The sequence below is a fragment of the Cariama cristata genome, unplaced genomic scaffold (assembly GCF_000690535.1).
Source record: "Cariama cristata isolate BGI_N322 unplaced genomic scaffold, ASM69053v1 scaffold41973, whole genome shotgun sequence".
NCBI classification, from domain to species: Eukaryota; Metazoa; Chordata; class Aves; order Cariamiformes; family Cariamidae; genus Cariama; species Cariama cristata.
Genome location: NW_009608562.1, coordinates 1,607 through 15,835, shown reverse-complemented (window position 1 = coordinate 15,835; position 14,229 = coordinate 1,607). Strand labels below are relative to the sequence as shown.

At 41.9% G+C, this 14,229-nt stretch overlaps 1 protein-coding gene across 1 annotated transcript; it reads left to right on the top strand.

The window, feature by feature from the left end:
• Window positions 1–172: 172 nt before the first annotated feature.
• Window positions 173–2,947, top strand: BATF3 (basic leucine zipper transcription factor, ATF-like 3; the record flags this gene model as incomplete). Its single annotated transcript, XM_009697176.1, has 2 exons — window positions 173–277; window positions 2,762–2,947. Coding segments are annotated over 2 exons (291 nt in total), but the record flags the coding sequence as incomplete, so codon positions are not given.
• Window positions 2,948–14,229: the final 11,282 nt, after the last annotated feature.

Below are 14,229 nucleotides of genomic sequence, written 5' to 3'. Positions count from 1 at the left end.
GCTGGGGGATGCGCTGCCCTTGGCAGGCACCGTGCGGTCTGCGGGAGGCTGGGGGTAGGCGCTGTGAAATTGGGAGTATGTGCTCCTTCTCAGAAGCTGGTACATGCCTGACTTCGGTTTCTCTGCGCGCACCTTAAAAACTAGGGAATTGTTTCTGGCTTATGTCTTCCAGAGTCATGAAGAAGATGACAGGAAAGTAAGGAGGAGAGAAAAAAATCGAGTTGCTGCACAGAGGAGCCGGAAGAAGCAGACCCAGAAAGCAGATAAACTTCACGAGGTGAATGGGTACTTGATGTTTTGCAGGCACAGCTTGGGTACCGAGTGCGGGACTTTACGATAAATGGGACTTCTTAAGCAGGCGTGGGCCTGTCTTCACGCTAATCCAGCTGAGAGAGCTGTGGGTGTCAGGCAGAGACAGGCGTGCTGCGGGGTGCCTGGTCGGGAACTCCCGGATACTGATGCTCCTGTTGGAGAGTGCAGCTTGGCCATCGATGACACCGCTAGGGAAAAAGAGATGTGGTCCTACCCTCACCCCACCCTCCCTCCTTTGCTATTTCTGTGACCACCTAGTGAACCTGACCGCAGGGCTCCTCTGGGCTAAAACAAACCCATTTTCTTCTGGATTAGTGTTAAGCCTGTCATGTTCGCTATGGCAGTGGATGAGTACTTGCTGCCTTACAAGGGAAAAGGTGGTGGAGGAGGAGGAGGAGGGGACCATGCTGCTTAGTGGCAGTGCTGGCTTAAGTCAGTTCTAAAACTCTGGTATGACACAGAAATACCCAGTTGAAAAGGCTTCTTAGGAACTTCAAAACCTCCAAGCGTGAGAGCTCGGTTCAGTTAGCTGTTATACTTGTACGCTCTGATAAATAACAGTGGGTGTTTCCAAAAAAACATAAAGTAACTGATTCTTCCAGAAACTCCTAATCCTTCTCAATATCACAATGTGGTGTAGTTTTCTCGTGTCCCCAGTGCAAATGCTGGAGGACAGGAATCCCCTTTCTCTGGTTTTGGATGTTACCTCACGCAACAGTGCTTTTGTTGTAGCCATGGCTCTTGGGTTAAGTGTTAGTTCTGCTGCTGCAATTGTGGCCGAGTCAGTTGTTCAGCTCTGAAGGTTCAGCACAGGCTTTTCTCTTTCTCAGTGTGGAAGGATCTGCCAACAGCCAGCAGAGGCCAAGAGGGACGGTGTAGGGAGTTTTGGGTTTGGTTTTTCCCAGATCTCCTCTGAGTCAGCGGCTGAGAAAGCCAGGTGCAGGGTAACCCCGAGCTTTTGTGGAATCATTTTTGGGCTCTGTGCTGTCCTGCAGCCTCTCTGATGTTCCTTCTGAACCTGAAGACCTTCGCCGTGCTGGGAATCTTCATTCTCGGGCATGCAGGTTTTCCCAGGTGCCGGCAGATATGGTTGAATAGGCATTCATTCTTAGCAAGAACAATTTGATAGTCTCGTCCCTGAAAATGGGACCGAGCAATGGGAGAGTAACACTTACTCCAAAATCCAACCCCGTGGGGTCTGGGGCAACAAGAGGTGAGCAGAGCCAGAGCCGGGGATGGACACCTTGGCTGAAGTTTGGCTACAATAATGTGTTGGGAGGACCATGCCTGTTTTACTCTGTGGGCAAGAGGTGGAGGGTGGTAGAAGGGTGTGAGGGAGGGCAAGGGGATCCAAACCTCTGCGGCAAAGGGCAGCAGAGGCAGTGCCAGCCTGTCCAGAGGAGCATTGCATGAGAGGCTCTCCCTGCTGCCTGGTAAACAGGCCTTTTACGGCATGTGTAGGCTTTGAAGTTTGCTCTGAAGCTTTCCCAGGGAGGTGAGATTGAGGGGGTGTGTTGAGCCCTAGGCCAGCAGCGAGGTGCAGACACCTGCAGGCTTTCCGTGGGCTGGCTCTGAACCTCTAGCTCTTTTCTCTTTGGGATGAGAAGGCTTGACAGCAGGGACGCTTGAGACACGCAATTATCAAAAAATGTGCCACGTGACTCTCACACCCACCACAGATGTATGCCGCAGAGCATCTCAAAACTCCTCTGCAGTTAATAGCAGCTTATTCATTGCCAGAGAAGCCTTAGCTCAAAAGCAGCCCAGGTCAGTGATAACCAAGACAGTGGTCAGGCCTTCTGGTGGCAAAGTGGGGCTGGGAACAAGCTGGCATGATGCTCCCCTCCTCCCGCTCTTGAGTTCCTGGGCATCTGAGCAGTTGGCTACAAGCCCTGGCCGGCCTGGAAGAGAGTGGCTGGCGCTGGACACGTTGTGGTAGGTGTGCATCTCAGCCAGCACCTGGGTAAATGGCCTTTCCCCACACTGGCCCAGGGTAGGGGCTGCCCTTTTCTCCCCGGCAATGCCAGACACCAGGTTTTCCCAGCACCTACCTGCAGTTGGTGCTTTCGTTTTCTCTGCTCTGACAATGCAGAGGTGCCCTGATCGCCCTTCCCAGCAGAAGCAGCCCAGGGCTGGAAGAGGCCACCACAGGGACACGGCCACCCACGCCTGCAGCCCTGGGCTGCTGGGGACCCCCGAGGGCCAGCAGCACCTTCTGGTCTTCAGGGCTATGAAAGGAATCGCAGTGTGGTCAGGGCATGGGTCGTAAAGCACTTGCCCTGTTTCAGCACCCAGGCTGTGCCTGTCTTTCCTCAGCATTTTGCACATTGTAGTAAGAAACCACGCAGTTTTTCTACAGTTACATGAATATACTCAAGGTGGAAGCACTGAAAGGAATGTTTTGACTATAAGTAGGCTTTTCTTTTTTTTTTTTTTTTCCTCCTTCCAGGAATACGAGTCTCTTGAGCAAGAAAATACCTCCCTGAGAAGAGAAATTGGAAAGCTAACAGATGAAATGAAACACTTGAGTGAAGTGTTGAAGGATCATGAAAAGATCTGTCCACTATTGCACTGCACCATGAACTTTGTGACCGTACCAAGGCCTGATGCACTCGCCAGCTGCCTGCCAAGATGATAGCTCTCCTTGATTGCCTTTAAATGTGATGTGTGAAAGCGCCATTAGCGGGAGATTTGAAGAACTGTGGTGCAGGTCTTCTATCGAAGAGGGCTGGACTTGACCACGCAGCTCTTCTCCACGTTGAAGTGTTATAGTCTCCTGAATCTCGGGAAAACACCAGCATGGAAAAAAGACAATTCGAACTGCGGCTTCTTATTTGGTAGAATCTTTGAGCCATGGTTTTGCATTCAGAAATGTCGAAGTGCGGTGCAGCCCACCATCGCGCAATGGAATGTAGAGAGGGAAAAGTACCGACCTTGGCGGGGGATGCCTTTCTCCCACACATCCACTGCCAGTAACCCTTTGTCACTTGTCATCCATGTATATCATGTTCTGGCTGCTGGGTATTTTTTCTCTAAACAGGTTTGGTTAATAAAAGCGATGTCCCGTTTTTATGATGTTCTCCACCTTCTTCAATAATCAATGTCTTGATAACATCTCTACTTTTTCTTTACTGGTCAAATCCAAAGTCTAACGCTAATCTTCCTGTCAGTTGTTTTATTATTTGCTTATCGCCTCTTCATTGGTTCCTCTTTTGAAGTATGTGTAACACATGAGTTTTCCCAGTCTCTATTTCTTTAATATCCTCAGTCATCAGCCCTGCCGACATTAGTTCTTGGAGTGTTTTATATCCTAAAATTAAGCTTGGCCAATTTCTGAAGATGATTGTCTGCTCTGTGTGGAAGAAAAGCAAAAGCACTTGCCCTGTTCCAGCACCCAGGCTGTGTCTGTCTTTCCTTAGCATTTTAGATGTTGTAATAAGAAACCACGCAGTTTTTCTACAGTTACATGAATATACTCAAGGTGGAAGCACTGAAAGGAATGTTTTGACCATGAATGTTTGCTGGTTCTACATGTTGTTTTAAAAAGCGGATTTTAAAATTTACTGGTTTGATGCACGCACTGGAAATTAACAAATATCTTTATCCTTCATCTTGCGTATTGTTTCTGGTAAATGATGTCCATGAATAGAACAAATTGAGGTTAGCTAACCGTTTTGTTCTATGCCCACTCTGAAGACACTTGATATCTGCTTGCAAGAAAAACAGTTTTCTTTAACTTTTTTTTTTTTCCAAAAAGGAAGAATTATGACAGTGTTAGCGAGAAATATGCAGAAAAATGTGTTTACTTTCCCTGAAGATTCATAGTTAGTGTCAAGCTCTAGAAACGTGAATGCTGTAGCCTGGGATCCAGCAAAGAGTGTTTTTCTCACAGTATTTCCCAGTCAAGGAGCACCTTTGGATAATAAAAAGATCCATCCCTTTGCCAACTCTCTCACTTCAGCATTTGGATTTTTTTCAATTTGACTAATGGGATTAATTTCTCCCCTTAGCAAGATCATAGTATTTATCAGCAGAATATGATCTGAAATGTCTGAAAGTGTTGGGTTTGTGTGTTTGGGTTTGTTTTTTTTTCTTTTTTAGCTTCTTTAGTAGAATTATACATTGCTGATCGCTGCCAAGACAGAATTGGGGAAACCATGTAGTCAACTCTACCTTCTAAAGGGCCCTCTCCTGCCATTGTCTTAGCCTAGAAACTCAAGATAACAGAGGTGAGCTGTTGGCTTCTTTAAGGTTTCATTAGGTTTTCCCCCAGAGAATTTTTGGCATTTGCAGAAGCTATTGACAGCCTAAATGCAGTCTTCAAAGTTTCTTATGGTCCTGTAAGAACTGAGTCATCCCCTAAAGAAAATCTGGTGCAATCCCTGCCAAGGAAAACGAAAGTTTCAGGACACTTCAAAATATGCATTTTGGATAATGTCCTTGATCCAATTCTGTGTGTCACCCTTAAGAAAGGAAGCTATCTTAACCGTCTTCATCCACCCACCCACATTCCTTCAGGCCTTGGATGCCACTGTGTAATTTGGGCAGAGTAGAGGTGTAATGGAGGAGGAGGAGCATAGTGGAAATGAACAACATTCAATCTGGGAAAATTCATTATATCTTAGGATGGAGGGAAAGTGAGAGAGGATGTCTCACATCTCTTAACTAGGCATGTGCAGCTGAGCTGAGGCTGGGAATGGAAAGCAGCTAGTTGAGGTCAGGGCTGGTGCAAAAGCATGGTCTCTCCTCTGGAGCCCTGCAGACCCTTGAAAGTGGGAGGAAAGATCAACCACCTTGTCAAAGACAGTCCATCTCAGCACAACCCTTCTAAAGATTTTTGTCCTACGGATGCTTCCTTCTAGAAGTAGAGATATAGTTCCCTGGGTAAAATCCTCCTCCTTACACATTTATTCTTCTAAACATCTGTCTAGAAACCGGCTCCAGCTTATCATTTGGTAGGCCAAGTTCTATTGTACGCTCTTCATCAGCAAGCACTGTTCCTGTTTTGTGATACAAGCTTTAGTCCACTGCTTCTGCCTTGGAGTGTATTGGTTTATTAACTGTATCATGTGTATGCAGAGTGTACAGGGGAAGACAGCTGAATTCACAGCAATGGTGTGTGCTGGCAACAGCAACCCAAGCCCAAGGTTATGCTGCTGTTGCCTGGAAGGGCTGGGAGCCCTGCAGAGGCCCTCACTGCCACCAGTTCCTTCCCACAGCCGCAGGGTGTAGCTCCAGCCTGTGCTGCCCACTCGTAACAGCGGGCTCTGAACCTTCTGGGCTCTGGGCTGCTTCTTCCTCCTTCGCTTTTTTCCCAGCACTATTTACAAAGGGTCTTATGCATCATTCTTCTGTTTAATAGATTAACCGACGCGTCTCACAAACAGTATATCATGTGACTGATGATCAAGGGCAGCTGGGAACCTCAAGTAAAAGAAGTGAGGAAAGTGTCCCAAGCTGAATAAACCCAACATTCTGATGTATTTGTAGAATTAATGTCATAGCTGAATCATGGGTCAAAGGGGACAATGAACTGTTAAAGCACAGGCTTACGTATCCCTAAGCAAATGATAAGCATACAGGCTGATTACACTCTTTGCAGAAGCTGTTCATAAGGATATTGATTTACAGAGAGTTTCAAAACTGAAAGTATGTTCCGGAGCCTGGGATAATTTTTACATGAATGGGGAACCAGAAAAGAGAACAGAAAGGAAAAGGCCCATTTGTTAAGGAAGCAACAGAAAGTTCTTTTTCAAATCCAAACCTCTCCCTTTGCAGCAGGGTATTACACCATCACAAAAAATGTTTCATACCTATATATGGCTAAAATACTGCTTGATGTGTTCTAGCTTCAGAAAACTTCCAGTTAGTTTGACTTGTTCCCTACGAATGTGGTCTGTGTTACATTCACATGATTTTCAGGTGCAGGTACATAGGGAAGATCTTTTCTATGTTCAGGTGGTGGCTCATGTGACAAGCACCGTGAATTGCAGTCTTGTTTGTGGATGCGTAATGTAGGTGAGGGTTGCCAAGAAAGCTGGATTTTGCCTCTTAGGTTCACAATGAAGGTTACAGTTTGTCTAGATTTGGTTAGCGTGGATTTCCTTTTTGTATTCTCTGTGATAGTAATGAAGAAGCAAAATGCCTCAGTGCAAACTTACCCACAGATAAAAGTATTCATTCTGGGAGCAGACTGGGTCCAGTTCAGCTATTTGTCTATTCATTTCTTTCAGCTGTTGTTGGGTCAGATTTAAATTTGTCATATTTTGAAAAGATAATTTTATCCTCCAAAGGTTAAAAAATCAACAGACAGACAAAGTCAAGCTTCCCAAAACTGCTACTGTGAGTATAATAGAGATTAACTATTATACCTCAAGAGAGCTGATTAGAAAGTCTTGCTCCTTCCCACTGAGGTTTTACATTCATGTCTGTGAACGTTTATAAGGGTCTTCGTGTACTCATCCAGAGTCTTGCTAAAAATACACCTTTTAAAAAACATACTTAGAACAGCCTGTTCTACAGATTATCTGTTCTTTTCCCTGGTACTTTTTACTGTTGTCTACTGCTCCTTCTGTAATACCTGCTGATCTCACCTGCATTTGGTATTTGCAGTAGCCTTTGTATTCTCTCATCATTTTATTTCAAATGCCAATTTTTTTCCTTCTTTCTGTTTCCTTCTGTTCCTATGTAGCTTCGTGATAGCATCGCTTAATATTACCAGTATTAGAGGAAGAAGGCTGATCTGTAGGAGCATATAGAAATTGAACTTCACTGGTACACCTTGTATATGATTAAAGGCTTTTATGTGTGGTTAGTTTTGTCAGTTGAATATTAAGGAAGGTGTCTGTGCAGTTTTTTAAAATGTAAAATGTACTTAAAAGTGACATAACCTTTACTCTAGCCTATAAAACCCATACTGTTTCCTGTCCATAGATGAACGCTTTGCTGCATGGCATTTGGGGTTTCCATTTGTGAATCAGTCTAGAATTTCTGCCTTAGTGAAAGTGATAGGTAAAACAACTATTTAAAAAAAAAAAATCCCTTTTCTTTTCTTCCCATCAGTGCAGTGATATAATTCCTGTCACAGGAAGGAAGCATGTCTGATAAGCAGGAGAAATGGTGAGTTTATTTACTGTTACAATGACTACTGTTATTGTCTTTATAGGAGGGTAGGAGTTTTCTGTTTGTAAACCCTGGGTTACTCTCCAGTGGCCACTGGAGAAACTTTTACATGTACATACAGCATGTGGTGTGGGCACACATCCATAAGGGAGTGAAAGAATTTGGATTAATTCTTTGCAGAAACGTGGGGTTTACGTTGATTTCACTGAAGTAGAAACGGTCCTACAGCTGCCTCAGAGGGCATGTGGCACTATGCTTCCTCAGTTCGGTAACATTTAACTCAAGGACAGCTACGAGCTAACTTGAAGTGGGTAAGTCTTAATAAAGAAACCATAGTAACAATCATCCCTGGGACTGCATGCTCCTTTTCTGGTACTCATTCAGGTTTTTTTCCTAGATAGCTCCTACGGAAAAAACCCCTTAAGAATAGAGTAGGAATTTTTTCTCCCACTGTAGAATATTTAAACCACGACATCAAACGTAAGGGCTTGATTATTCTGGAAATAGCTGGCACCGCTTTTGCAAATAATCTGTTCTCTCCTAGTTATGTGTTTGGTCTGCTGTAAGGGAATCATTATAGTTCTCTTTAGAAGTGGATAAGCTAAACCACAAAGGGCTGTCTTGGTATAGAATGAAAACATTCATTTGAGGAGTTAGTACCAAATGACTACTGTGCTTCAATTTCACAGCTTATCTCATCCTGAAGCACTTTCTTCGTGCAGCCAAATAGAAAATTATTATCTCTAATAGATGTGTTTGTTTTAAATCTGCATTAAGAGAGTGCTTATCATATGTGTAACTAAGTTCTATAGACTGCCAGTATAGCTTGCTGCACTCATCTGGGTACTGTCCAATTCAGTCTACCAGACCATTCCCCTCAGAACCCAGTTCTGGATAGATGTCTCTGATTATGTGGAAGAACTTTTTCCTTTAACTGTCTCATAATGAACTTGTCATGTTTTCATTATTCTAAATTATTAAAATGTCAAAACTCTTGAAATTTTAAGCAAGGGTCATAAGTAATCTCTCTTGGGATAAGTAAACTATTAAGATTTGTCTTCCCATTGTAAAGTAAATTTTGAGAATACTAATTTGTTATCTGTCTTGGGTAAAATAATCGAGGATAAGGAATAAGCAACAAGACCCTGCTTAAATATTTGATGCAATGCTATACAAGATACAATTACTTCAGCTGGAGATGATATGAAATAGTACAAGAACTGAAAAATAACCAGAGAACTAGCTGAAGGAAAGTGGCAATAGTTTGTTTTGGAAAGGGTTCAGGCTGAAGGGAATCAGGCTAAAGAATGGTTTATCAGTGGAGGTTCTCAAGGACTGATTGCAGATCACTCCTGTTTAGTATCTTTGGTAAGGACTTTGGATACAAAGGAACCATTAGTACAGAAGAAGATTGAAATACCATGCAATAGAAACTGCATGACCTTGCAGAATAGAAGAGAAATGCCATGATAGTTAAACATAGAATCATAGAATAGCCCAGGTTGAAAGGGACCTCAAAAGATCATCTGGTCCAACAGTTTGTGGGAAAGGGAACTTAGATGAGGTTATCTAGCACCCTGTCATGATGCAAAGTATACAGTCACAAACTTGAAGAACTATTAACAAGAATTTCTGTCACAAGGTGGAGACTCATCAATTGAAAATGACGATGGAATGAACAAGCAAAGGCAAGTAGCTGATGCTGAGGCACATATGCACTGGGGCAAAAGGGAACTTAAATAGGAACTCAGATGCATAGTAATGGGGTTATTTCTTTATTTCTGTCCTTAAAAACAAAAATGTCAATGTAATTATGCAAGGGCCTGGCAAAACCTTATCTGGAATTCTGCATGCATTTCTGCTCAACCATGATAAAGAAAGGTGAACCAAAGCTCGTACAGATACATAGAAGGGCTACTAGGAAGATTAAGGGAATGAGGAATCTATTTTTTTTTTTTTTTTGAGTCTGAGCAGTGGTAGGATCACTGTCTATGTAATTACAGCAGAGTAAAGACCATGTAAGGCTATCGTAGATAAGAAGTAATGCTAGTAGAAGAATAAATAGGTACAATTTGTACGTATTTCTGAGCTATATATGTGAAGAAGTTTCCACCCGTCAGAAGAAAGATATTCAGGACTAGCCTTCCAACAGAAATGGTATATGTGAGCAATTTTGTAGGTAGGCATGTATGCATGCAACCTGCTTAGTTTTAGGATGAAGCTTGATTATTTGATGTGAGACCAATTGAGTACACTGGTGATCCAAAATATTTCCTCTTACCCCATGCCCTTATTCTCTTTGGAGAAGGCTTACAATTGATCTTTAAAAGCAAGAAGCTCTTAAACCAAACAAAATAAAACAAAACAAAGCAAAACGAAGCAACTCCCTGAGATCCCTGAATCTCACATCACTATCCAGAAGCTCATGTTGATGGGAGAGCTAACACAGGTGTAAGGTTTTGTCAGAGGCAGAGTCTCGTATCAAACTGAAATCTTTGATAACATCCAGGTAATGAAAGAGCAGAAAAGAAAGGGATTTTTTCTTTTTTCTAAATGCCTACCATTGAACCATGGTATGTTCCCAGAAAAATCGGAAAACTGTTTACAGACAAACAAACCCAAAATCTAACAGGAATTTGGGGAATTTCCCAAACTGTTTAGTTGTTTACTTTAAAAGCTGAGTTACTCCAACTTTGCAAATATGCATTTTACAGAGGATTGCAGACGGTTTTTGTTTCTTTTGCATCCAGTTCATTGATTAAATATATAAACAGGATGTCTTTAAGAGCAGAAGGTTTTAAAACAGGATTTGATACTAAGCAAGAGATCTGCTAGTTCCCTTTTAGCTATTTGAGTTTCATCTTTGCTTATCAGAGCTGTTTTAGGGTACAGTAATTTCCAAGTGCACTATTGGGTTGCGAGGTAAATAATCTCTAGAGATGAATATTTTTTCTTTCTTTTTTACTGTAAATGACAATAGTACATAGGCTAGAAATTTCCCTTGTAAATTCTGGTCATCCCATTTGTTTGCTAAGTTCCAGTATGGACTCAGTACCTATTCTGTCAGCACCCTGAGAGGTTATGCGCCCTTACTCATGCCTTTCTAAGGGTAGGTGATCCATCAGCTGTCTTTAAGGACTCGATTAATGGCCAAGAGCCATCAAATTTGAAAGAGACTTTTTGATCATACAGGTGAGGAAATTAATGGTAACAAAATATGTATTGTTTATATAAGAACAGAAGTCCCTTTTTCCAGGTGAATAAAATGTTGAGGGAGCCTGCCTCGGTTTGAACCTTTGTCCTGCTGGTACTTCACATTTCCCCTCTCTGGAGTTTCAGATAACTCAGAAAGTCTTGAGCAGTCCCAGAGGTCAGCCCACGCAGAGCAGCTTGCAGCAGGGACAGGATCTAACTGTGGATACAATTCAAGTAGAAGAGTATAAATGGGGATATGGGTGATTGAGAGCTATAACCTAGTGTTACATGACTACTCAGGATTTTTATGAGCAATTCTAAATGACGCTCACGTGTGAACACATCTGTATTTTTACCATTGTGTTAAGAAACTATGTGACCAAAACATTTTCCCCATAAATTATTAGATTATCAGCTTTTTATATCAACTTGATTGATATTTTGCAAAATTCAAAATATTCTACTTAATTCATATGAAAACCGATTCCTACAGTTTTCACTAACTGGTTTCCCATCAGTACTTGTTTCCATTTAATTTCTTTACACTTTCAACTACAAATTCAGGAAACTACATACAATTGTAGATAATTACTTTGAATTCAAGTTATACCTTTAATAATGGTTGGGAAAAATGAAATTATTTTACTTTTTACATACCAGCTATATACATTCAAAAGAAAAAAATGGATGATATGTTTTCAATTTCACTTTTATTGCAATATGTGACATCAGGTGCATCTGGAGAGACTCTTACCTGTTGTTTTCTTGGTTTGCTCTCACAAACTTGAAGAATATACTATCACAAATGATACACAAGGATAATAAAATGTTGCATGATTTCTGAATAAAAATCCCATTACACAATCTGCTACTTGTTTTATACCTAAACAGTAGTGTTTCAAGAGCAGCAAGTCAGTTACTGAATGTGTATTAGAAATAAGTGAGTGAGACAGCAAGAATCAATCCCGAGTCAATATGCAGTCTCTACCTTTTTTTTGCTTAGAAACATTCTAATTTCCAAAATAATAACAATAATTACTTTTTTTTTATTTTATTTTGCATTATGCTATGCATTTTCAATTCCTGTTTAATGAACAAATACTCTTCATTTAGGTCTATCATGCTTTGCAAGGTACATTGCTGTTGGTCATTTATCAGGTTAAATGTAACTCTTTCCAGCACCGTCTGCCCATTTTACCTACTAAGAATATAAGTTCTTCAAGGCAGAGGATTTGTTGCACTGAGTAGCCAATTCAGGGAAATGCTCCAGTACTTTCCTGGTTTTTCCATGCACTGATACGCTTGAACAAAACTGCTCTGCTATTACTCATGCTTTGTCATGCAATAATGATGGCTGTGGGAACGTCAGGCTGTATCATGTGGCCTGCAGTGGTCGGTCCTGTGTTTCATGGGTTGAGGCTTCCTAATAATTCAGTGATACTTTCCAAAGCCACTTATCTTCTTACCAGCCATATGCCCTGCCCTGTGACAGCTGATCCCCTGTACACGTCGCTTTTAGTTTTTCTTACCGTCCCTTAAGAATACATCCTATCTGTTCATGCTTGGCTCAGGTTGGGATATTTCAACTGTAATAATTCAGTGTGATTTTGTTTTCACTTCACTGAAATATTTTCTTAACTACAACAGAATTATGTCAGTGTTATGCACATGTATAGTGCATATTTCCTCACTTTAACTCTGCTCTTACTTGAAGCCTCTTCACCACTGAGTTCAGCAAGGCTGTCATCAGCAACATGGCACCCAAAAGGCAGACCATGGAACGTGGCACCTCATGTGCAGTCATTACTACGTGTTAAAAAAATGTGTCCAGGCCTGCAGCACATTCAAGAAACTCGGCACATCTGCATGGTGGTCTGTATTGGCAGAGTCCGTTAAAGGAGTGTAGCCTGAAAGGTTATGCCTTAATGTGAGAAATTAGAAACGTAATTTTCTGCTTCAGGGTTCCTTTTTGTTGTTTAGCAGCTAGATCCTTGCATTATATCTGTTCTCTCTAAAATGCTTTTATAGCACGCTATGTTTGCCAGCACAATGTTAAATGGTCCCCAGACCCTGTTTTAACTCACTTGTCATGCTTTCTACACTACACCTCACTTTGTAATTACTGCCTCCCATTGCCAATAATTCATGCCCTCCAGAAGGTTCTGTTTAAGACTGAGTAATAAAATACCGAGAGATTAATATTCAGCTGATGACAGATCATTTAATGCTACTCTTACCAAAACTCTCCAGCATCTAGGAAATTGGCAGAATACGGTCGATGGCTGCTTTCTGATGTCATTTAATTAGCAACCAAGGGTTAGTTCTCTGAGGTTATTCTCCGGAGTTTAATGGAGTAGATTTCTTTTTTAATCTTCAGTCCTCTCAGGGAATTGTATGAGGTGACTTTAATTCATGTGTATTTGACATGAAAGTGAATCTTCTTAGATTGCAAACCAAGACTTGCATTACTGTTTCAGCACTGTAGTCAGTAAATTTAAATATTTTCATTTAATTGTGTGCTGATACTCCCAGTGAGAGCACAAGAGCTTTGCGTGCATGGATCCATATTCATATTCTGAAGTTGCACGTTGCAGTCCAGATTTTCTCAAAATCTTCTGGGAAATTATACACAGCTACATATGTTACCAAGCACTTGGATGATTTACCTTACTGATTTCAAAGTCGTAGTCCCAACAACTTAACTAATACAATAAAACATCACACCTGTTTCTTTTCCTATACCCTGTCTTTATGCCATCTTGGCAATACAAAGGAATTTTAAAACAGGTGTGAATGACATCTAATTTACAAGCTGATTTCGGTAGGGGTGTTCATGTGGGTATGTTCCAGCTGAGTAAGAGCATTGATAAATTGGCTCTGGTAAATCTAGCAGCCACAGTTTTTACTGTATGGATGTCACTCTGCTCCTCTGCCATTGATTACCAGAACTGACAGAAGGGGCCATAGCTCTGCTTAGCCTACTTCAGTTCTTGCTCAGATGCCTTGGTTCCTTTGAAAGGCCACTGATGCTTTAAGGTAAGACATGGCAGTATGCTTATATGTGTTTTACTACTGATGGAGTCAAAGAGTGAGAAGTTTTGGTTTTAAAGTTGTTTGAAGTGCTCCTCCCCAAGTCAGGGGGATTTGTCACTGGGGATTGCCCTTCTGCTGGGGTTTCAGCCAAGACGTTCAGCCCCTACTTGGAGCGGGGAGAGAGGAAGGGAAGTTGCAGACCTCAGATATCCAGAGGAAAAAATGAGCTTTGGTTGTCTCTGAAATCCACCTAGGCTAGAATTTCATGCCATATTAGCACTGTTTGAATATGCTTTCAGAGTGTGTGGATGTAATGTGTAAAAGCATCAACAGCAATCCTTTGTTTGAGAGAGCAGGTGCGTGTACAGTTTTCTGGGTGGCAACACCATCTAAAGCGGGTTTTACCCGCTCACCCCCACCATTCTCCCCTATTGCTGCCTTTCCTGTGGTGCCAGCACAATGCTTATGGGCTGTGTAACAAATCCAGTCAGTGAACTGTAGCTGGCTGAAAAGTATTGTGTGAAAAGGGAGCCTTTCTTTGAGTGCCTGATGCTGTTCACAGAATGG